Genomic DNA, 24478 nt, shown 5'->3' on the forward strand with positions numbered 1-24478 from the left:
GCGACAAGAAAGAGTTCGCAATACGGTGAACAACCGGTAGTAACCAGCACTTTACCTGTTTTTGTTATTATTTGTTTTTCTTTAGAGTGCCTTCTAAGAGATGCAAGAAATCAGCTTTACCAACGACTAGTAAACTTTTAACAGATGCAGGAATCCACTTTAAGCTCTAACTTTCTGAGAGATGTTAGGATCTACCGTAGATGTGGCGTTTTTCTAAACCTATTAGAATCCACCGTTACTCACTCAGGTTTGAGCTGCAATCTTCTAAAAGGTGGTAGAAAGTCAAACTTTACTCTTGAGTTCTTCTGCATGATATTAAAATCCTCTATGAACTGTCACGTTTTATTTGCACCTTTCTACGAAATTGTAGAATGTATTTACAATAAATTCGTTGTTTTTCTGCCAAGTCTTGGAATGTACTATTAATTCTGAATGGTTACCTTTTGGTCATATTTCAATTTTCCAAGCCCATTGGCCCAATGCATGTCAACCTATAACATGACCATTGCCATGTTCGCCGTGAGCCGTTGGTACAAGAACATGATAGGAAGTTAATATAGGGTAAATACGTTTCTAAGTCATTCCACTAAGAATTGGGCGCTTTCCCTGTTCCTCTGTAAAATTGGTGTTTATTGATGGTATTGTAAGCAAGAAGGATTGTTTAAGGATATGCACCGGACAAACTTTGTGTTTTGGAACGTTCAAATTCTACCAAGGTAACGACCTCAAACGTAAATCCCTCCCTTTTAATTCGAGAGTAGCTCTGAGATAACTGCCCGAAAGTGCTTCCACAAATCACCAAGCAAGAACCACATAAAAAATATGTGGGATTAATTGGACCGTTCGGTGTGAAAACACTCAATCCCTTCCGTGCAAGACCTGAAAGGTAGACTATAAGAAGAATGAAATAAGATCTCTGTTTCCTACACAAGAAAAATTACATAAAATATTTCAAAACCTTTAAATGACGTTATTAAGCAAAAAGTACACTCCACCAAATGTATTATAGTTAATAATACGCGTTTTTTTTCGTTCTTATCCCTCTTTCTATGAAGAAAACTTAATATTAAGGACGCTATGTCTTTGAAGTTGTTCGAGTTATTTAAATTTCTTGTCTACTTGAATAGCCATTTGTTAGTTTTACTCTTATTATTATTTTGATATGTACTCTCTAGTAGTACAAAATAGTAAAAAAAATGTTATTTTTGGACAATGGACTAGGTCGTGCGAAAAACCCCAATATTAATGAGACTCACTGTATATGTATAGTGCTTGTAACCGTACATATAACAGTTTCTTCTCTAACTAGTAACGGTAACTAGTGCATACTCTATTGTTACTTTTTCTCTTTATTTTTGTCTCTTTGGCAGCAGCACACATTTTTGAATTCCGAGTAATTTTACCAAAAAGTCAAACAAACTATGCTATTGAAGTTTATTTACTAATTAATAATTTATAAAGTTCCCTGCGAGATAAATTTTTTGTAGAACATACACTGATAATTATTTTAACTTTTGCAATGCTTTGTGTAAAAAATTAGAAATGAATCCGTTCGCAAAAAAGCAAATATCATTTTTAAATTTGTTACTGTAAAAAGGTTAATTTAATTTATTTTTAATGAAAATATTTTGAAATAAACCACAATGTAAACTAATGTAGTGAAAGAAAACAATATTAATTTAATTAGGGTTAATTACAGTTGACATATACCTGATAATCGACGAAATACCTATTAAATCATCAAACAGATAATATTATATGTATTAGGTAATGTAAAAAATATCGGGTTATTTTGAACGTCCGATGCCTTATCATTTCAATACATTTTGCTTCAAGTTTAACAAATTTCTGCCAGTGATCCTTTTGCTTTTTTATTCTCCCTCAGAGATTATTTCCCTTAGAAGTATTTGTACTTCCACAAATCGCAGAGCAGTGGCTTCACTAAGCCGATTAAAGGAAAGCCTTATAAGTTAGTGTATTATCTTGATAAAAAATTTGTTCGCCAAACCAAGTATTTCCCCATTAGTTTTCGCACCTAACTTAAGGTTACAAAAGCTTGTCTCGTGATTATTTTATAAATCAAGAAAATGTTGGTTTGGTCTGACAATCATTTTTTCATTTCGACACAACTGGCTACAGCTTTCTTTTACTTTCGTAAAACTTCTACGGTTTTTTTTTCATTTCCATACAGGTATGAACTTCAAGGTTTTCAGCTAACCCGCTTTTAATGACTGTAGAGATTACACATCATCTCAAACACTGGCTACGGCATAGCCAGGCAGTTAGGAAACATGACTATCATGTCGACATACTCGTGTTCAGACTGAGACGGTAGACTGAGCTTTAACACTGATTGGTATATAATTGTAGCTAAAGTCAGGCCAGTTACCGATCGGGCAACAAACCTGCGACTTTGGCCGTTCCCTATGTCTCTTCCCATTTCTTTTTAACCATAAGTGCATTATATTTATGTGGGACATACCCCGAATGATTGGTCATTCCTTATAACGACTAACTAACTGTTTCGGAATAGTTTCAATACTCTCAACGCATTTTACATTTGAAATTCCAAGACTTTTCTGAAGGCCGCCACCGACCCCGTTCTAAAATTTGGCCGTGAACTTGATTTGGAACATTCGAAAGCAGCATTGGAAACAAGAGGAAAGTTTGCAGCGGATTCATTAATGATACGATTCCTTATACATATATATATATAAAAATCGGAAAAAATTCGGCCACGCCTGCTTAATATTATATTTATATATATACATATGGAATAATGGAATTTCATTCTCTTATCGAAACGCTTGCAGCACTCAGGAACAAGCTTCAGAGAGCATGTAAAATCTATGTATTATTGATCAGCATCAAACGGTGATGGATCTAAAAAATTCGCTCGCGTCCGAATATAATTTTCGCAGTTGTTGTTGTCATTGTTGCTTTTGATTTAGAAATAGGATCCCACAGTTGCCGGAAATAACATTGACACTGACTACTGACTGTACACACTATGTGTACATTATATATAAATATTCATTATCAAGTATATATGTGCATATATGTAACGAACTTATTCATGAATCTATTGCATGTACATATAGATGCATTCGTATTTAGACAGCCACATGTAAGCTTTGATTAATGATTCGCATCGTCATGAATGAATGAAAAGGCGCATAATTTAATTTAAAATCACGATGCATTTGCATACGTATATGCGTACCAGAAAAAATGTTATGCAAATTATTTGCCGCCAGCGGTTTATATCACCAACAATGCGTTTGAACATGTTTTTTTTTTTTTTTTAATATGTTATTGTAAATAATAAACAAGCACGTAAGTAAATATCTGATTTTCTACGCTGCACATGGAAAATATTTTTGTTAGGTGAAAATTAGTTTTTTCTTTTTCATAAACAACAAACAAAATAGTAAACAAATTACGGATAATTTTGCAGAATTTTCGACGCATTACCACTCATTGCATCATTTAAATAAACAATTAGACGATTTTAAGAATTTATTTGTAAATTAGATTTTATATAGAAATTCCCTAAATTACGTCAAAATTAATAACGATAAGAATAAGAAAGACAAAAAACGAATATGGATGAGTCTCCGTCGCCCATTATCCAAAACTATTGCATAAAAAAGTAAAAAACCTATGGTAGGACAAGGTCGACCATTAAATTCCCTACATCACTTAGTGAATTACAAGTCTTTATTTAGTTTCGTGCTAGAATACTAAAAATTAGAACTTATTTCGATGGAAAGACTTACTCTTCATAAATTTTAAATACTTATACGGAATGCAGGCCAAAACAAAATCCTAAATCTTCTAAGCCTGCTTTTATGGATCATTTTTTGTTGCAAAATGTTAGAAGTTGAATTTTTTACCGCACTTGGTCCAAATTCGATGCACTCAATATTTATGTCAAATTTCTTTCCGAAAATACTAAAAAGTAAACCGTTTTGCGGAAGTTCAAAATATGATCCTTTCCGATCCAAATTTTTCATATTAAATATTAAAAGTTGCGCATGTTTTTCATACAACTAGTTTTTTAAAACAAGACGCTATATGCGGAGTTGCCGCAAAAGTGATCCCATCTAACGTATTTTCCATAGTGTTCGTCCTGCCGGGATGCCAAACTTTATCAAAATATTTCAAAAATGAATACCTATAGATTGAATACACAAATACATAGATAAATTTCAGACCGATAGACGGACAGACGTACAGACAATCTCAACTCGATTTCAAAAATAAAGTTTAATCGGTCTGTCTAAAAAAACTTTTCTGTATCTCAAGTCATTTTTATTGTTATAAACATCCGCTTAAACTAAATAACCCTTGCTATATTTGTGGTAGGGTACAAATTTGTAAAACATTTTGTTTTTAATGCAGGTATAGCAGCTGGACGATTAAAGCTGTCGCCATGAATGTGTCAACAAAAAAAGACAGACAGGGGGAATTAAAAAGATTCAGAGTCTTGGACTAATGAAGATTATCCATACTCGAACAGGTTATATGACGCCATACTGTAGTGGTAGTCATAAAAATTTATTAAAATGTTTCCAAAATTAATTTCGTCATATAAAAGTTACTTGCGTAAGCATTTATTGGTTGTGCGTAGTTAATGCTGAAAATAAACGTGAATTGCTCTCACATCGGTCTTTATTTGCTTATATTCCGTTGTATTCAACTAAAGTGCGTTCCAAAATTTTTTTTGTTTTTCACTCCATGCAGTCGACATAACGTGTCTGGAGACGAATATTGGATACCCTCCACATAAGTTATGTATATATACATGCTTCCTTTTTTAAATAGCGAGCCACTCGGGGGAAACTCCCTATATATATAAACTTTGGTGCAGGTTCGACTTGGAAATAAGAACATAAAGAACGACGGGAGCTTTGTATTTTTATTAAGATGACTCGCTCTGTCACTCTGAAAGTGTTCCTTATAGATGATGGCGTAACGGTCATCATGAAATATTGCGCGCGGAGTAGTGGAGAAAGAGATAGTAGTAATTGCATACTTCCTGTTTAAAGATAAGGGCACAATGAAAGGTTGGATGTCCGCTAAATATGTAAACATATCAAGGTAATCAAGAAATTATGGATGAGAAGAATGAGGGAGAAGTGATCTTGGATGTTCGAGAGAGACGGACGGATAATATGAAAAGTCCAGAGTGAAAAGAGAAAAACAGTGGCTGCGAGACAGACAGCAAGAAATACAGTGACACTCAGGGAGGAAGAAACAAAAAGAGAGACAAAAAGAGAGATAGAGATACTGAGGCAAAACAATGCAAGAACGAGAAAGACACAGACTTAGACGTAAGAATATTAGGGAAGATTATTTTGTTTTTAACACAACGCGCATCGCAAGGCAAATTTCCTACGCCAGTAAGGCTGGTAGATCGAGGAGGCGCGAAGGACAGAATACAAGTAATGATGGGATATTTTTTTATTAATATATGTATAGAAAAAAAATTGTTTAATTTTCCTAATGATTATTATAAACAACACAAAATGTACAATTTTAAGAATTTAGTTACAATTTTGGAACAGGGGTTAGCAAGGGTTATCTCAACCAGGCTTGCGTACATTTTCCACATTTTTTGTGCAACCATTTCATAGTTGAATTAAGGTGAGGAGAAGTTTTTGATACTTTTTCGTAAAAATGAACTTCAGACCTTAAAACAAGTTGTCTGTGTTTTTTTGGAAAAATATTGTACTCCTATTTTTCCGCTTCGAATTTCAGTTTCGAATATTTTGAAAAAATGGGCGTTTTTTAACCGGGACTAGATATGCATGTCGTGTTAAACATATATATATTATGATGACATTTTCTGAACTGAGTATTAAAAAAGAGTAAACCTCTTCCTCGACCATGTATGTAAAAAGCAAGTTAACTTGTCTGCAAGTACACCAGCTTCTAAAGTAGTTATATAAAAGAAAATTAAAAAATTGCAAATTTGTTGAACATGACGTGAACAATGACGGATCGCCTGGACAGGTCAGGTCGGAATGCCCCCAATTTTCTCCAGGAGCCGGTATTACATAATATTCTTATCTATCGAATCTCTCTCTCTCTCTCTCTTTCTCTCTTTCTCTCTCTCTCTCTGTCTCCATGAGATAACTGTTTTAACGGGACCACAAAACTATAATTCAACAGTCTTAGAAAACAGTAACAAAGAAAGCATCTGAACTTTTCCGACGATCCAAATATCATATTTATTTCAGATTAATATAAATTCAGTTTAATATTCAATTATTATAGTTTTAATTCATGAAATTTTTAATCAAAATTTCAATCATTCATTACTCTTATCTCTAAGGCAAAGAGTTACGTTTAACTTAGGTCGAACCACAAGAGCCTTTCGCGTATCTCTGTATACTTCCGATCTAATAAAACTTTTGCATGTTTTCAACACAAAAAAGAAATTTATGTATACTTTGACCGGAATCTTGGATACGCATCTGCTGATAACATGTTACTCGAACATATTACAGTGAGGGGCTGTTATGAATTCGTATAAGAGCTTTTAAAATAACATATTCGTTACTTAGTGTTATTTCGGGAAACGTAAGATCATAATTATTGATAAGATTTTCAAGTGAAATAAACGTAAAATAGTAAACAAAATATTTTGAGGGCATTTAAATTAAATAATTAATATATTTCCGATAAGGTATTACATTAATGTGAATACATTTTTGATTCCTTAACGTTCAATTCCGCAAATAATTGCATCAGAAAATGCAAAGGGTGGGGAAACCAAAATTCGTCATACAAGCTTACCTATGAATATGCTCTCTAATCTTGTAATTAGAAAATCAAAACGTGCAAAAAAAGAGTAAAAGGGAGGCATTTACATGCCTACATGAATAAGAGAGAGTTGAAGAGAAGCGTACTTATATATATGTGCAAAGAGAGGGGGATGGACACAGTGAGCGAAAAAGAAAGACGGAGAAAAAAAACAGATAGAAAAAGAAAGAAAAGAGCGAGAGAGATGTTTATTGTGTTGAATGTTTAACTGAATAATTTTTCGTCGATGCTGGAACTAGTCATTAAATTTGTAAATAAGTTTTCGTCAATAGCTGAAAGGGTCATTGAGCTCAATTTCAATTATTCATAGATCGAAACCATATTCAATCAGCGCATATTTAAACTGCGAGCTTGTAATTAACCGCTTTTAAGAGCTTAAGTTTAAATTTCCCATTTCGTAATTAGCTTTTCCAAAAAAAGAGAAATGGACGCAATTTGAACTCGATGTGAAACCGAACTGAAAGCTTTCCAGCAACGACAGGACCTGTGGTAGGACATTTTGAAGCGAACCGTAATTGTTAGTCTGATAAGTCTAGTCTGCAAATCGGTTTAGCACAGCTTTGTTCGGAAACTTAACTAAGCGGTCATATAGATGACGTTCTTTGGAACGACCATGTGTTCACATAGATATTTGATAACTAGTCAAATATTACGTCAATGTAAGCACGAAACATATCCGTCGGTTACACCAGCTACACTGATTCTTTAAAAAAAAAGAAAAAATTAAATAAATGAAAAATAAACATTACAAATTTTTTATCAAATTAAAAATCCGATGCTAACTATAAGCTATATATATAAAAATGAATAAAAGCACAAAAAAAATTATTTAAACGCTAATCACGACTTATACGTAAATATATATTTATTGTTATTATATGTTACTTAGAGTAAAGAATTAAGTTCTACAACTAAAAGTAGGACGAACATTAGCAGCTAAGACATGGTTAGTCTCATCGTACTCCAAGCACTTTTAAAATGTCCACACGTTAGGTGTTCCGAAAACGAGCTTGCATTCGCACACAACGTGTTCGCATTCACGAAATATATGTTTAATCGTAAGGTCAACAATTGCATATTGAAAGACTAAAGTTTTTCAAGAGTCATTGGTACGTTATAATATCATGACCAAGGGAGGTTAAGGCAAACGTTTCGATCTTCATTTTCCCGGCGTAGCTTGTATATAGAGGTAGAATGGGACTAAGACACCCTACATGACTTCATCTAGTACAATTATTCATTCGCTTTGGTAATAATACGCCAAAATTACGCATTATTTTCATGCAAACCCCACATTGGAGGATGCCCAAAACCTCACACGATATAATTCAAATTTTGCAAACTTAATTTGCTTCCAAGAAATTTAATTGTTGTTCAGTTTCCTTCACAAAAAATTGGAAATTAAACATTCTGTCCATGTAAGGGTTTGTTTTTCCTGACAACTCCTGTATATATTGGGGTCTAAAAAATAGACCTATCTAATTCAATTTCCTGAACGTTAATTTTTTTGATAAATTGCAATATTAAAAATTAAACCTGTCTTCTAAAGGGCATCGTATGGTCCAAGATATAGACTCATTTACTTCAAATATGGTCGATTAAATTTTTATGTTGAATTACTACACTGAAAAAATTTTCATCGTAAGCCATTAACAATAAGGACTTTTGCTCAAGAATCCCAAGAATCTTTATATGCGGTGGTCGAAGTTCGGTAGGGATGATTTCTTTGTCAACTTACCGTTGTAAACCGTTGTAATTTTCGACGTGAGATATTGAATATTACTGTTTTTTGTCATACAAAGATTTAGTTTTCGTAGGAACGGTTATATGAGAGGAGGTTCAAAATGTTGTCTCAGACGAACCACCAATTATAACAATTTACACCCAAGACTTAGTTTGAAAAGTCGTTATATGGGGAGTGGTCGAAAAAGTGGAACGACCCAAACTACTTTTAGCAGCGTTCGTGTTTGGTCGAAGCACGCCAGTGTGCTAGATTTCATTAAACTATCCCATAATTACGGCTGCAGGTCAAACAGAAGAACAGACGGACGGATGGAGAAATCAAGAACTGATCTTAAACCGAACGGTATAACAAAAGATGCGCCTATCTTAAGTCCTTGTGGGTGTTAGATGCGTCCGCACGAACTGAATGTAACCTGGACCACACAAGTGGTACAAAGATACGGATAATACGTAGCTTCCACTGGAAGTTGCTTCGAACGAAAAAGTTCCGTACCTTTTCTTATTTTTGTAGAAAAACCTTCAAAATGTGATGCCGTTTCCGTTATAAGAATTAATAGCTATAATGAAGCATCCAAATAACGATTTACCCGAAAAACCTTTTAATGATGTAATTAAACCACACTTAAGACTAAGTAGTGAAACAAATTAAAGAAAACAATTCGTGTTTTATGTAAATAAAATCCAAATGGGTGGAGCTTGAAAAGCTATTACTCCTTTATAATAATTATAATGACTCCACCCGATTTCTAAACCTTTTTTTACCAACACCCAATATTCCTAATATCGAAGTAAATAAATTAAAGCACATTTTCTTATCTCCCTCCGTATGTTTTCTATTCTCTGTTTCTCATATCTCTCGCTCTCTTTCAAGCTCGATTCGGTATTTAATCGAAATAGTCTTTAAGTAATTTTATCACACGTTCTCAATTATTTGCACCGATTATCATGAGCTGTGAGCAAATCGTAAATATGCGAATGCTCTCTTAAGAGAATAACATTCGTGTTTATAATTCGTCGTATGATACGATCATCTTTAGCATTTCAATAAATAAAAGCAGAAAGAGATGATGATTTCAATTCAAGTAATTAAATTGCATTGACTGTGTGCCTTTACGTAGATAATATATATAAAATATTACTCGTCTTTCAGATTTGCAGTTTTCAAATAGACATTCTTAACGCATTAAAGGCTTTTACTAACGGTAGGAAAAAAGAAATTTTTTTAATAAAATCTTTTTTTTTTTTTTTTTTTTTTAAACTAAACTAAATTGCACAACAACCGAAAAAAAGAGAAAAGTATTTAACTAAAAGACAGTGAAGTACTTACGCCTTTTCCACCAAAATAAAAGAATTATAACAAAATCAATAATAAAAATAAAAGAATAATTTTTTAACTTAAAAAATAAAAAAATGTTTAAAAAGGTGAGTTTGTGAGATAAATAAAAAAAAAAATGAATATTTGGTTTTCAATCTTATTCATGCAAAATCTGTGTTGTAGAAAAGTTGCGATCACTAAAAAAAAGCACATAAAAATGTAACGAAACGCTATTAAACGATTTAAAAATTGAAAAAATTTCCATTGAGAATTCTTAAAAATAGAACCCTAAGCGCGATCCAAGCTACTTACACGTTCTGCAGATTTGTCAAAGACGACTTGTGGCACAAGGGCGTATTAAGTTTATTCGGGTATATGCAAAAACTAACAGGACTTGAAGCAGGCCTATCTTTTATTATGTCGATCGTTTTACAATCACTTTCTGATTTGAATCAAGCATGTCTGTCCGCCTTATGTAGAACACAGAGGCCGTAAGGTTTGAGATATTTTGATGAAATCGGGCTTAGTGACGTGATTTAGCCAAAGGACGACCGTTATTGAAAAGGGTTCGAATCGAACCACTTATCATAGAGCGGCTTATTTTGAAAAGTCGTTATATAAATCTCCGCCGGATAGTGTAATTTTTAACAATTATAACACAACCCATTGAAGCAATCAAAAAACAATTAACAGCAGTACAGTTTTTTTTTTTGCGCTCTATAAATGCTTCACTTTGGAGCGATTGACTCATCAAATCTTATCAACCTAAAAAGTGGAGTTGTGAGATTAAATTAAAAATGACACTAAATCGATTTATTGGTTCTGCTATTAAATCATCTAGTTCGATTTGTAGATCCCTTATGTACATAATTTTAAAATCAAATTTTTGTGTTTATTAATTTTTTCAAAATGCAGACGAAATAAAATTTAATTTCTTTGACAAAAAAAAAATATATACATATAATATATATATTCACGTAGATATAGCAAGTGTCAGATTGTTCTCTCGTACGAATCGTGGTATTGAATGTCAATTTTTCCGAAATTATTTTTTCGTTGTGGTGACAATAGGTTGACGACGAATTTCTATTTGAAATATATTTCATCAAATTCAACCTCAGCAACCACATCGTATACAAAGTTCACTTCCATTTTCTAACTCCGTAACGGATGTGAGAACTTAATCAACGCACCAATGGAAAATGGATTAGACCGAACTATTTTTCCGATCATTCAGTACATAAAAGCCGTGTTATAAAGGAAGTTTTCGCACAATAGTACAGGACTTGTCCTTCTATGGCTTTTTCAAGCATTTTCTTATGCAGATCGAGCAGAACCGTACACTAAAACTCTAATATTCGTCATCGATTTGTAGACGTGCTTACGGAGGCAGACGTAGTCTTAAGCTCTGTGTGGATTCAAGTTGAAAACTTACACTCTCCGCCTTAGTCTTCACTTTCAAATTTTGTTATCCTGTTCGACTGTTCGGAATAACAATAGTATATGTAAACTTTTTAAGATATCTGAAAAAAATTTGTAGTTATATTGCGAATAACTGTGACTGCATACTTAATAAATCCTCATCAGACTTGCCTTGGGTATAGACCAAGACATGATATCATTGAATAGATGAGCAGCAAAGCCGATGATAAGAAAAACTAATTTTTACTTGAATGAACAGACAAATTCAGAAGTGAATGGAGCGGAAAGGACTGTCTAACAGAAGAACGTATATATGTATCTTGTAAGCGAAACGAATTTATGGGCGGGGGAAAAAAACATTCAAATAGATAAAAGGGTAAATAGATAGAAGGATAAACAAATAAGCAGAAAAACGGCATAGAACGGCTAACAAAATAGAACAGAACACAACGACAACGCAAATGAATGAGCAGAATATGCTTGCATTTGAAAGCAAATAAAGGAATGGTCAAACAAAAATTCAGTCACATAAGTAGATGACCGGCATGTCTTGCAATTGAAGGAACAAACAGATTAACTAAGAAGACAGAATGAATAGCATAGCTAATAAACACAATGTATTTGCAAAAAGATAGATGAACAGAAGAACGCATGGTCAGACAAGGGGATGATCAGATGGACAAACAGGCAAAGGACCAGCCAAAATAACTAATAGAACAAACGGGCTAGACTAGTGGATTAACAGGTCGCAATTGCAAATTAAAAAGGCCTAGCAACCAAAAACTGTACAGAAGGACTAGGAAAACACACCAAGCAGGCTAGTTAATAAACAGAACGCAAATATATAAAGAGAAGGACAAAACGCAACTCAGTTAGAAGAGAAGAGTGATCGATGGACAAACAGCAAGGGGCCGGATAGTGCGAATACCGGCTTTCGGATAGACAGAGAATCCGTCATAAGTAAATCTTCATTAAATTTTTTTCATTTTGTTTTTTTCATAATGTATGTGACACACAATATAAAGCTTCAGAGACCCTATAAAGAGTATATACTCTTGATTAGCGTGAAATTGCGGGTTGATTTAGCCATGTCTGTCCGTCTGTGTGTCTATTTAGAGCTTGTTGTTGTCACTCTCCTGGTCGCAAAAATCCGGACATAGACTTCAAATTTAGTAGAAACATGGGAAGTCTTTGCACACTGGTTGGTATTGAAAATCAGACAAATTGGTCAGAGCCGTAGCCGACAGTGGACGATAAAATGAACGCAACTCCGTTTTTTTATACAAAAATTTGGGATTTATTGTCCGTTACTCGGAAATTATTAAAGACCGAACGCTGAAATTTTCCACATTTACTTTTTGAATCACTCTACCCTTTACGTCCAAAAATGGAAAAATCGATCATCGATCATCGATCAATCGATAATCGATCACAAAGTTACAAGTGATTCACTTTTTTTCGTAATTTTTTGAGATTTTATGCTCATTTATCATAACGCAAACTAGACAAGACAAGGTGTTCAAAACTATTTTGTACGTTCCTCAAATGAAGATGTAGTACGTGCCTGAAAATGGGTTAATTCTAAAGTGAATACGGTAGACAACGCGATTACTTCTTTCCTAATAATACTAACGATGTAGATATCAAATAAAAGAACTTGAGGAGTAGAATGCGAAGAGCACAGTGATGGACACGCGAGATTCGGCCCCCGTCGAATATAAATTTCTTACTTGTCTTACTTGTATTTTTTTTTTTTTTGTGATATAGAACAAAATCTAATGGTGGAAAACGTATTTGTACAGGCTTACGATTTTATGCTGTGATAAATTCAATCCTTAGTACTTGTTATTGCACTGGGAGATAAAAGAAATATTCCCCCGACGGCTTGTAACAGATAGATTTTTTATTTTTTAAGCGCAAACGTCTAAAGCGAAGCTTCTGAAATTAATTGACGAATTTGAGGGACAATCAAATGCTATTCAGGAGAGCCTCTTGATTTCTTGACACACGAAAAGGTTTTGCTTTTCTTACAAATACACTTTCATTATGATCAGATCAGTCCCAGTAAAAGTAAATCGAAGAAAGATGGAAATTCGTAAAATACTGGGGAAAATTGATCTCGCTCTTCTTAGTAGTAGCATTCAGACAGAATTTTTTTTTTTAACTACAATTTCATGCCTTCCCGTTTTGCCTTTCTTTGCAGATTTCTATCGCTTCTTATCTTTTCGTATTATTCTTCATATGCCAGACGCTAAACAAGACTTTTATACAAAGCAAACCAATGGATATAAGTGTTCTACCTGAGGCTAATATTCAAAGCGAAGACAGCTACGATCGCAGCCAGTATAACAGTAATTTGGATGAGAAGACGATACAACAAGTGAGAAAATGCGAAATGGATCAAAACGCCATGGAATTGTGCATGCGATGCGCGAAAGTTACAAAATCAGTTATTGTATATCCTTTATGTTGCGGCGACGAAGAAAATGTTCAACAATGGTGTCACGATTATATATTCTTTGGGAAACCGAATGAGTACTAGGAGTTCTCGATCATAATCATGCGCATATTTACTAAAGTTAGCATTTCTTCCATAAAAAAAAAAAAAAAATACCATGGGTCTGATTTAATATTTTTATTTTTAAGAACAAAAAATACCTTTAGAAAATTTTTTTTACTTAATTTTATATTAGACGATTGGCTGGCTGTGAATGAAGAAAAAATTATTATAAAATATGTATTATTAAGGCATTTAGTATGTTTTTATACCCTACATTGTCTTTTAGTAAAGAAACATAAAATTTGTGCGAGCGTTTAAAACAGGCCTGATGGATTCGCATTTTATTATATCTATTGATTCCGGGTGATTTTTCCTCGATCGATAAAGACGTGCGTGTCCGCCTTTATATGAACTCTTGCATTCAGTGTCTGCAGATGACAATGCTTGAGATATTTTCATAAAATTTTGTACATCTCTATGTATTGGCCCAGGCACAAAAGTTAACGATAATAAATTGGTTCAGATCAGATTTATAATCGTCGTCTATATAAGGATTTATAGTGGCGAAGTGGAAAATTTCAAACATTGTTGCCTAATAAAATTTCGACTTAATAAATTCATGTAAAAAAATTGGATCAGATGGACCTATTTTTTTGAACTCTTACCAAAATTAAACTTTTACATCGCAAGAACGTCTTAACTTTTAGTATTTTAAGACGAAAGTAAATCAGTAGAACATCTTTTCAGAGAAAATTAGTTTTGCAAAGTTCGGACCGCAACAGTTCACACTTTGAATTCTCCGCCATGCTCAACTAAAAGTAAAAGGTACCATTTTCGATAGTTTGCCATGCAAACCAATGAAGAAATGAAGAATTGTATTAGACAAATTGGTGTAGAAAAAGGGTATTTAAAGGTCGACCTTGTCCGAGTGTGAATTTTTTTTTTTTTTCTTTACATATAAGTTTTTAATTTACCATTGAAATATAAAATAAAAAATAAATTATATGTCTGTACTTGGTTTACAGAGTGAACTAAAATTTTCAATATGTGCATTAAATAAGAGATTAAGGGAACCGAAATATTTCTTAAAAGAATGCTTAGTCCACGCTACTTGGTTGCCAAGCTATTGTTAAATGAAGGAAAACTTCCGGTATGCGGTTTGCATACAAAAAAGCATAAGGTGACTTTTATTATTTATTCATCAATACCTGCTTTGTGGCCCCTGGAAGTAAACCCCCTTGCACCGGCGCTTTTTTAAAATCTTGTAAGCACTTCTGATATGCGCTTTTCCCTACGGCCTTGGTGTTCTCCAGCTCCGAGACGTTCCCTCTTCTTCCTTAATTGCGACAAAACTCCGTCCTTTCATAGATCTTTTTAATATTGGGAATAGGAAAAAATTGCAAGAGGGCGAGTACGGTGAATATTGTGACTATTGTGGTATAACCGTGATATTGTTTTTGCCCAAACAGTTACGAACAAGCAATGACATCTGAGCTGGAATATTATAGTGACGTAATATCTATGACTGGTTGTTCCACACTTACATGAATTAACCCGTATGCCGACGTCCTCTGACAATGATCCGACGATTTATCCTAACAATTTTCTCCAATGCTTTAACGTGTTCACCGCTTGTTGACGTGATTTGGCGACCATCGCCGTTAGCATCTTCTGCCAATATTTGTTGGGGACAAAAAAAACCAATTCGAAAATCGAATATACCTAGCCCACGAAATTGGAAAAGTCACCAGTTTTTGTAACATCCCTAGTATAATTGATGCATCCAAAGGCAATGCACTATAAGTTGTTCAGGTGATGGGTTAAAGCACATTAACACATTACCCGCCGCTATTGTTTGCAAAGAAAAGTTCCTATGATGCTAAGTGAAATAAATATAGAGAATTGAATAATCAGAGTGCTTGATATTTTGTGTTTGTTAGCTTTATCCCCAAAACTTTTTACTCAGGTTGGTTGGCAGAACCAGGCAATCGTGCTTGGGGATCAACCCGGGGTATACTTGTAAAAGAGATACAAGCTTTCACATCTTTGTCAGAGTGTGAGTTCCTAAGAGGCAGCCATGACTCAAACGTTGAAATATATGCTAACCCACTACACTATACAAGAGACTATGAACAAATCCTCTAAATTTTGAAGTTCAACGAAATGCTCAAATTTGTGCGCACTGGATTTCCGTGAAGTTGACTGAAATAAACAAATGTGTGCATACGGTAAGTAATGGGTTAAATTCGTTCCGATGTATGCAACACCCAGAAGGACTTCAAATAGACTCACCTTTTGTAATACCTTCTTATTTCTTGTATGTAATCTTTTTGGCCCAAGGATGATAGCTATTAAAAATGATTCGGATCGGACCACTTTTTCGAACACTTCCAATATGAGCCTCTATTTTGAAAAATCGTCTCATAAATAACTGTATTAAGCAAAATGGTATGGGGTATTTGATAGTGACCAGTGTGCCTATTACTTGTTATATTTATAATGCTGTAGTCCAACCATCTTGCAAAAGCCTTACTAAACTTATTGCAAACGAAAAAAAATGTACTGGTGGCAGTAGCATGTCATATCCAAGCCGAAACAACTTAGTTAACATTTACTTGTAATAGTTCATCTATTTATTTGCTATTGCAAGAGTTCATAATCAAATTTCCTTTAAATTTACTTACGTGCATAGCTCGTAGAATCGCAAATGCCAGATTAATAGGTTTCTAGCGCATTTATATGATTATAATTGACTGCTGCCAACCTCCTGTCCGTCCTCCTCTTATTTAGTCTATCTTCTAGTTTATTCAGCTCATTGGTCGTCGTTAAAATAAACGCTACGCTACAATAGATATTCGTTGACTTAATTGTCAACTTATACAAATGTACGAGCCTGCGCACTAAAGCCTGGCTATCCTGACTATCACAGATTCAAAAAAAACCAAACACCAAATCTCTTGTTTTTTTTTTTTGTATATTTTATTTTATTTTTTTTTTTTTTTTATTTGTTTTTTTAATTTCATGTATAAAAATGTTTTTTTTCTTTTTCTTAGTAAATGATTTATGTGTGAATAACTATTTTTTCTTAACAACATTATAATCGCAAAGTAAATGAAAAAAAAAATCTCTAATGGTATATGTACGTGTATCGTGTAAGGTGATGTCTTTTTGGAAAACCAATCATTATTATGAGTCTTTGACTTATAGAAAATTTCAATTTTTAATTTTTGGACTTTTTTGAAGGAAGATTAGCTTTGGATATTTGGATATGTGGCAGAGGAGTAAGAAAACAGAAAGATCAAGTTATTTCTAGTATTGTTATAAAATCAGGCCTTTGGCAGTTAAGTTATAAAAAATATCCAAAAAAAAAAAAAGAAAAAATAAATAATAAAAATGTTTAAAAACTAAGAAATTTTTCAAGTAAGTTAGAACTAATAAATAATAAGGTTGGAAATTACTGGCACTTTTGTTTTTTTGAAAGTGTTGATAAGTATTACAAAAAAAAAAAAGAAAAAAAAAACTGCACATACACATTCAGATTTAAATAAAATATAATTATATTCACATGGAAATATGGAAACAGCAAACCTTTGAAAATAAAACTAAAAAAAAAAGAACAAGTTATAAACAAAGAAAAAATTAAATAATGTTTGCCATTCAAAATAATATCAACGGAGTAGATGGCTACTACAAAAGACACTGATTTTATATACACAATTTCTGGGTTAAAGATACGATGGAAAAACACACAGGTTCACAGGCAGTTTATAATAATATTAGGTTTTATTCTTCTTTTTTTTTTTTGTCATTATTTATATATATATATTTTTTTTTTATATCTTTAGGGCTATGTATGTGGTTTCTCTTTTGTATTGGTTCGGTTAATAAAGTACAATGGTGGTTTATTAACTTACCCAATAGTGGCCGACCGTCATAATGGATTATCTGACAATCTTTCCAGATTCTCGAAATGAAACGGATTTCAAAGACCCACAAAATTTAAAGGTAAAGTTCACTCTTTCCGAAAGTTTTCTGTCAAATGCACATACGAACAATTTTTATCTTCGCAATGACCCATCAAATCGTAAGGACACAGCACGCCTTGAGGATCCAAATCGCTAGAATAATTTATCATAATAAACGGATCACAAAACCATAGGAAAAACAGTAAAAGCACACTTTTTGTACCCATTATCTGAGGATAAAGACATTCTAATCTATACATAATGCACAAAACGGCGATACTAAATTACTTTAGAGAACTTTTAGTCGGGTGCACTTATGCCGGAAGTTAGATTCAAATGTTGTTAGTTTAATTAGTTTAAATCAGTCCACGCGCCCTTTCTTTTAATTTAAAATAAGTATAAAACATAATAGCACCATTAAATGGCCTACACCACCTTCGCTTAATGTAATTATTCATATAACGACTTTGATCGAAAGAGGAGTCCGAACCGAACCAATTTTAGTAGCTTTCGTCAAATATCATCAAAGCGTCTTCAAAAAATGCGAACTATAGGTTGAACAAGAGAGTACGATACGAACAGGCAGACAAACGGACGGACGAACTTTAATGGATTCCGAAAATGATTATGAAGTTCTTCTGGGCTTATCTTAGGTCTTTCTAGTGGTTATATATCTGCCAAAACTTAATATAGCTTTATATAACAAGTAGCGTAAATTTAAAAATTAACCATTAATAACTGCAAATATACGCCAGATAAACGTCTTCAATTTTATGAAACATTTTATTAAGCCTCTCTTAGGTTAAAAAACGAATGGAATCTCGACTTAAAAATAAAGCTTAGTGTTCGTAGAACTTCGCCTAAGATGATGGGTATTGAAGTGTTCGCCCTAAGGCAAACAAAAAGCAACAGCTTATATATTATGGATTCAATTATATTATAAAAATATGAAATTTTTCTTGAATAGTTGTCATAGTACGCACCTGTTCCCACTATTTAAATTATTTAAGGGTGACACGTAATAATTTGCCGCCAACGATTTTTTCTCCTGATGATTAAATATCTCAACTTCTTCTTGTAAGTTATCGTTCTTTTCGGGTAAACTTTCATCCTGCAACTAACTCCAAAAAAATAAATTAACAATATTTACCGGTAATTGAATGTATAAAATTATTTCAAATAACTATTTTTTGCTTTTTCTCAATCAAGGTTTAGATTGTACATATGTAAATAATTCTTCTCTTCAACGCACTTCTCTATTATCGCCTTTTTGGAATGTTGTAGTTGAAACTTGTAGACTTTGCTCTTCATCGTTATTAGTTGCCGTTGAAGGTTCTTCTTTATTATCCTCCTTGTTCTTTGTACGTTCCGTAGGCTCTATGAACTTTTCAATGTTTTGTAATTTGAGTGAATTAACCAATTTGATTTCCTCAGCCAATTGTTTGCTCTTTTCTATTATATTTTGTTTTAAATCATTATTTAATCTGTTTTTGTATACAAATATAAAATTAATATTTCAACAATTTTTTTTTTTTTAATTATTGCAAAGAAAAGTAGGCAAACTGAGGTTCATCCATCGTTAATAATTTTGAAAATGCTAGATTGCCTCCTGCAATATCAAGCGTATGCATAATATTTATGAAATTTTATTAGCTTTTTGCTACAGAAAGCTACGTACTTCGTACTTAATTTGATCAAAAACTAATTAGAACTTCCTAAAATAACCATTTATTTATTTTATTTCCAATTTCGTTTCTTCGAACACACACTGAATGTGCTTCAGTAAACAAACATAACTCAGAGTTTGTTTTATATCTAATAAATTCGATATATCTTTTGTCCATCATTACGCTAAATATGCCATTTAAGTAGCTAACTATTGGGGTTTAGCGTATAAAATATCTCTTTCAGTTCTCAAAACGTATTAATAAATAGCAGCAGAATTTATGCATTATTGTTCCCTGCTCTTCTCCTCCTTTTAAAAGGCTCGTTTTTCATCACAACCCCCAACAGAGAATTAAATTGACAATTAAAGGAATAGTGCCTTTTCTTTATAGGTTGATCCATAAGCGAAAGCATGTTTAATTCCTATTTAAATTAATTTCAAATTTGCCCACTTTAACGCATAAAATTATCAGTTAGTGTTCGTACCTGTAATCTTGTCCTTTTAATGTTTTTCCTAAATTCACAGCCAATTTAAGAATTTTCGTGCGTTTCTGTTTTAAATTCATTATCACATCGTTTGTTTTACAAATATTTGGATATATATTAGATATTTTGTGTTGCTCTTCTCTATGTTGGCTTTGCACTAAATCAATTTCGGCCTTTAAGGCTTTCAAACGCTTTTCCAAACGTAATTTTGATAATTTGGCATTTTTAGCTTCTTGAAGTAAATTTAAAGATTTGTCCAAATTTGTTATGATGCCAACCCTAAATAATGAAACGGAAAAAAAGGAATTTCTTCAAACTCCGTCCATTCTTTATGGAAACGCGTTACAGAGCTTACCCGATTTTCGCGAACGTATTTTCATAGGAAGATAATACCGTAGATCTGGAAGGTTTTTCAGTATCACTGGCGGACGATTTTGTATTGCTATTGGCATTCTTTATCAGAACCTGTTTGCATAAATTATTTTGACCTAAAGACGCTGAATTTGCAGTTGAAGCAGATGAATCGGGAAGATTATTTAAGTCATCATCTTTCGATGTAAATAAATCGCTAGTTTCCGTATCTGCATTTAAAGTTTTTCTCTGTGCTTCCAATAGCTTCATTCTGTGTACCAAACGTCGATATTCCTCTTGAGCAGCGGCGGGCAAATGGCGGACGGCCTTTAAATCGTAAACGATTAAAAAAACTTAATAACCGCGTTTCGAAAATGCTAAATCCAGTCAAATTGCTTACCACGGGTGTATTATTATGGGCCTTCGTTCCTTGATTCCCCATTACTGTCTTCGCTTGTGGTGTTTCTTGCAAAGATACCACTTGTTCTTGAACTTTGGAACGTACCGATTTCAGAAAACTATCCAATTTCTCTTCAAATTGTTGCTGATTCTTTTCGGGGCATTTTCCAGTGGGAGAACTCGACCTGTTGGGTGTACGACTGCGAGGACTTTCCATTATTAAACTGATCGGACTTGCATTGTCATTATAATCTTCAGCAGGTCTGCATAGGTAATCATAATCGTCACCGATATCGTTTTCAGCTTCGCTAGCACTTGTGTCCGTCGACGAGGAAGATCGTTGCAAGTTTATCACTAGTTTTGGTACCTGGCACATGCTTTTAACTTGCTCTTTGGAAGTAATTAAACGCGTCTGTATTGCTTGGAAGGCGGGGGGCGAAGTGCAAATTTCACTTTTAATCTCCATTAGATTTGTATTATTTTTTATAGGTTTCATATCAACATTTTTATTAATTACTTTATTGGGCTTAACAATTTTTGTAGTTTTCAAAACAGAATACGTAGGTAAAATATTGCTCTGTTGTTTTCTTAAATCCGTCGCCGGAGACGTTATTTTATTTACAACTTTTAATTTATTTTGATATTTTTTTGTTAAGTTTTTGTGTATTACTTTTGCAGATGCTTGGTTAAATTTGAGTTCCTTGCTTACGGCTTTCGTTTCTTGATATGCTTTACTTGAAACATTAGTAAAAGCGCTTGTTCCTATTGCAGAGTATAAGTTTCCTTTTTTTACGATGCTGGCATCTTCCTCTTGAAAATGCTTTTGTTTAAAAATTTTATTCTTTGGTTCTCTATTGGAAGTATCATTGGTATTCATAACCGAACACGTAAATTCATCCGTATTCCCTTCACTTTTGCTGAAAGAAGGATTCAAGGGGATATCCACTACCGCTGATTTCCCCAAGCTTTCCGTGCTTTCTGTTGGATATTCTTCCGACGAAGGCACGTGGGTTCCACTTGTAGTGGAACTTTTTTCCTTCAAACATGGCCTGTTTACTTGCAAATACGTTTCAGTTATTTGATGAAAGTTTTTCTCTTGAATACCGGTGGAATTCAAAAACTCTTCACTCTTAATTCTAGCACAAATTTTTTCCTCCAAAGTTTCTTTATTTTCCTTCACAAGATGTATCTCTAAACTTTTGGTTAGAATCAGATCTACATTAGTGTTATTCGTTTCCAAAATTTTCTCATTCAATTGATTTAGCGAAGGGTCGTCAGCGTTTTGCGGCAATTTGGGAAAAACGTCCGTTCTCTCAGTTTCTTCACTTCTTGTACACTCCTCACTGTATGGTTTACTAACATTTCCTGTGGAATATTTATTTCTAACCAAATCCATAGCTTCATCTATAGGCGGGTGGATTGTTTGCACATTTGTAAATGAAGATGCCTGCCCAACTGTAGCTTGGGCAACGCTAGCCTTGGACCTATTAAACGAAAGCGTTTCTTTCCGATCTTCGTTATCCTCAGATTTCGAAAAACTCTGCATTTCTCTTGAATGCTTTGGCAATGCCCATTTCAGAGGAGTTTCAATTTCTGTTAATTTGAAATCAGCTACTTCATCACTGGAACTTGCAGCAACCACTTCTTTCTCCTCTTCTTCTGCTTCTTTGTATTGCATTTGTACAAGTTCCGGACTGTGTTGCACTATTATCGAATTTTCGTTAATTGGCGAATTCCTACTATCGCCCGTGTCTTTGCTTAAATGTTTATTCAACTTAAAACGTCTTACCGCTTCTTTGAGTATCCATTCACTAGAAATATTTGTTTTTAGAATCTCATTAGTTTCATTTTTAGAGTTTAAATTCGCCGCATCTTTAGATTCCACATCCAATTTGCGCTTTTTATTGCGTGGAGATTGAAATTTAGCCAATAACAGGGCTCTTAAAGCTAACTCTTCTTCTTCTTCACAAGATGATAATTCTTTTGCTTCCACATTCTTCTGTCCAATTACTGCAGGATTTTTATTAATCTTTGTGCTGCTATCGTCTTCAAGATTTTCTTGATTTTCTACTTCCATCTCTTGAACGCTAAGATTTTCTTGATGAAACGGTGGTGGCGGAGGGACAATTTCCTCATAATATTCCACTCCCGGCGGTAGCGGCTCTACTTTCAAACCAGATACATATAAACTAAATGCATAATCTTGGTGTTGCATTCCGAATGGTAACTCGCTTGATGAGAGTGGCATTGTGGGTTGCGGTTGATGTTGTACTACGGGACGAAATTGATTAAACACTTCCCCCTGCTCACTATCGCTACTGGCAATATCCATGTCAACTGGTTTGGTATCTACCATTTGTTGCTGACTATCTTCTCCGTCATCCATGTATTGTGGGCTCAGTAGCAGTTTGGGCGACGCCAAAGGACTGGATATTAGCTCTGGTGTCTGAGAGTCTTCGCCTTCCAAGTCTACTTCAATATCACTTTTAATATCATTCTCTAAGACACCAAATTTAAGCATATCATCGAAATCGGTGGGTGAGTAGGCCAATTCGGCATTGCGTTTTTTACGTTCCATATGTTTCTTTAAAACAGCCGATTTTAAAGCAATTAAACGAAGTTCCTTTTCTTCCAGAGAATCAGATGAATCCTCTTCAATAATCTGAATCTGAGGATCATCATCATTTTCTACGATAATTATGTCTTCATTGTCTGAATTTTCCTTTTTGGGCTGTTCTAGAAGTCGTTTACTTAAACTACCCATTGTGTCTTCTTTTAATTGAGAATTGTGTATAGATCTGGCTACAGCAAAACGCAAACTGTCCCTATCAATTTGATTTGGGCCATCAATGGTTCCCTCATTTACATATGTGACCGAATGTAAAGAATTGGAACTCTCTGTATGCAAATCTATAGCCTCCATTGAATAATTAAAATCTCGACGATGCTTATGTCGGCCACTTTCATTACTATATGTATGACGACAACGACGTTTCCGGCGTTTGCTATGATTCCTACAACGATTATGGTGATTGGGCTTCCTTTTACCATCCCTACTTCTGCGACGCTTACTAGGTCTGCGGCAGACTTCATATTCAATAGACGAAATTGAGGACACATCTTTAGGTACACGTGGCGCGACGTCGTGTTTGCTTTTACGCCAATAATCCTTATTTAAATAATTGTAACTGCAAGACTGTGTTTTCGCATAATCTGCAAACAGAAGTTGAGATATTTGAAAATAAAAAGTTTTTTTAAACTTGAAAACCATACAAACGATATCAATTAATGAGGGGAAAGGGTGAAACATTTCCATTAATATTAACAACATCGACGCCACATAGCATTATTTCTTTTAAAAACTTACGGTATTCACTTGGGTAACTTCTGGATATTACAGCAATTTTTTCAATTTCTTTATTCTTGGCTTCCAACTCCTCGATGCGCTGCCTCATTACAAACTCTTCATCGGACGATATCAATTCATAATTATCTACAATTTCACCCTCTTCTGGCTCGTTTTCAATAGCGCCATTATAATCTGTACAGCTCTTAATATTCTTATCACGATGTCGTATATTACCAAGCATTTTTAAGTTACAAAATTGATAGATTAAAATTTATAAAAATTTGTTCGATATTCTTCTTCTTATTCCTATTCACTTCAATTTATGTACGTAAAATATTACTGGATTGATAATTTTACTACTCCGTTTTTACACAAATATAATACCCTACTTCTATTATCATGTACTATATGGAAAGAATTATCATTTTATTTTTGAAAATAGGGTAAAATCG

The 24478-nt window shown here is 33.7% G+C and overlaps 2 protein-coding genes across 3 annotated transcripts; one reads left to right on the forward strand and one right to left on the reverse strand.

Moving 5' to 3' along the window:
* The first annotated feature begins 9656 nt into the window (after positions 1 to 9656).
* Positions 9657 to 13973, forward strand: LOC119641210. Its single transcript, XM_038039754.1, has 2 exons — positions 9657 to 9996; positions 13515 to 13973. Exons 1-2 carry the CDS (start codon positions 9985 to 9987, stop codon positions 13851 to 13853), a joined length of 351 nt encoding a protein of 116 aa, XP_037895682.1. The 5' UTR covers positions 9657 to 9984; the 3' UTR covers positions 13854 to 13973.
* A 3328-nt stretch (positions 13974 to 17301) lies between these two features.
* Positions 17302 to 24291, reverse strand: LOC119641218 (uncharacterized protein PFB0145c). 2 transcript variants are annotated; one of them, XM_038039774.1, is made up of 7 exons: positions 24045 to 24291; positions 20679 to 23890; positions 20283 to 20605; positions 19928 to 20206; positions 19029 to 19260; positions 18760 to 18893; positions 17302 to 17929 (listed from the first exon to the last, which is right to left on the reverse strand). In XM_038039774.1, exons 1-7 carry the CDS (start codon positions 24265 to 24267, stop codon positions 17824 to 17826), a joined length of 4509 nt encoding a protein of 1502 aa, XP_037895702.1. In that variant the 5' UTR covers positions 24268 to 24291; the 3' UTR covers positions 17302 to 17823. The 2 variants fall into 2 exon arrangements, with proteins under 2 accessions (XP_037895702.1, XP_037895703.1); XM_038039775.1 differs by lacking the exons at positions 17302 to 17929; positions 18760 to 18893 and having other exon boundaries at positions 19109 to 19228.
* Between the last annotated feature and the right edge of the window lie 187 nt (positions 24292 to 24478).

The sequence above is a fragment of the Glossina fuscipes genome, unplaced genomic scaffold, assembly GCF_014805625.2.
Source record: "Glossina fuscipes isolate IAEA_lab_2018 unplaced genomic scaffold, Yale_Gfus_2 147, whole genome shotgun sequence".
Classification (NCBI taxonomy): domain Eukaryota; kingdom Metazoa; phylum Arthropoda; class Insecta; order Diptera; family Glossinidae; genus Glossina; species Glossina fuscipes.

Excerpts from the sequence above, each read along its gene's own strand:
- LOC119641218 (XM_038039774.1), bottom strand. The coding sequence starts at position 24,267 with ATGCTTGGTAATATACGACATCGTGATAAGAATATTAAGAGCTGTACA. Across the intron at positions 20,207-20,282 it reads AATACGTTCGCGAAAATCGG|GGTTGGCATCATAACAAATT; the intron begins GTAAGCTCTGTA and ends TTCATTATTTAG. Across the intron at positions 19,261-19,927 it reads TTAAAAGGACAAGATTACAG|ATTAAATAATGATTTAAAAC; the intron begins GTACGAACACTA and ends ATACAAAAACAG.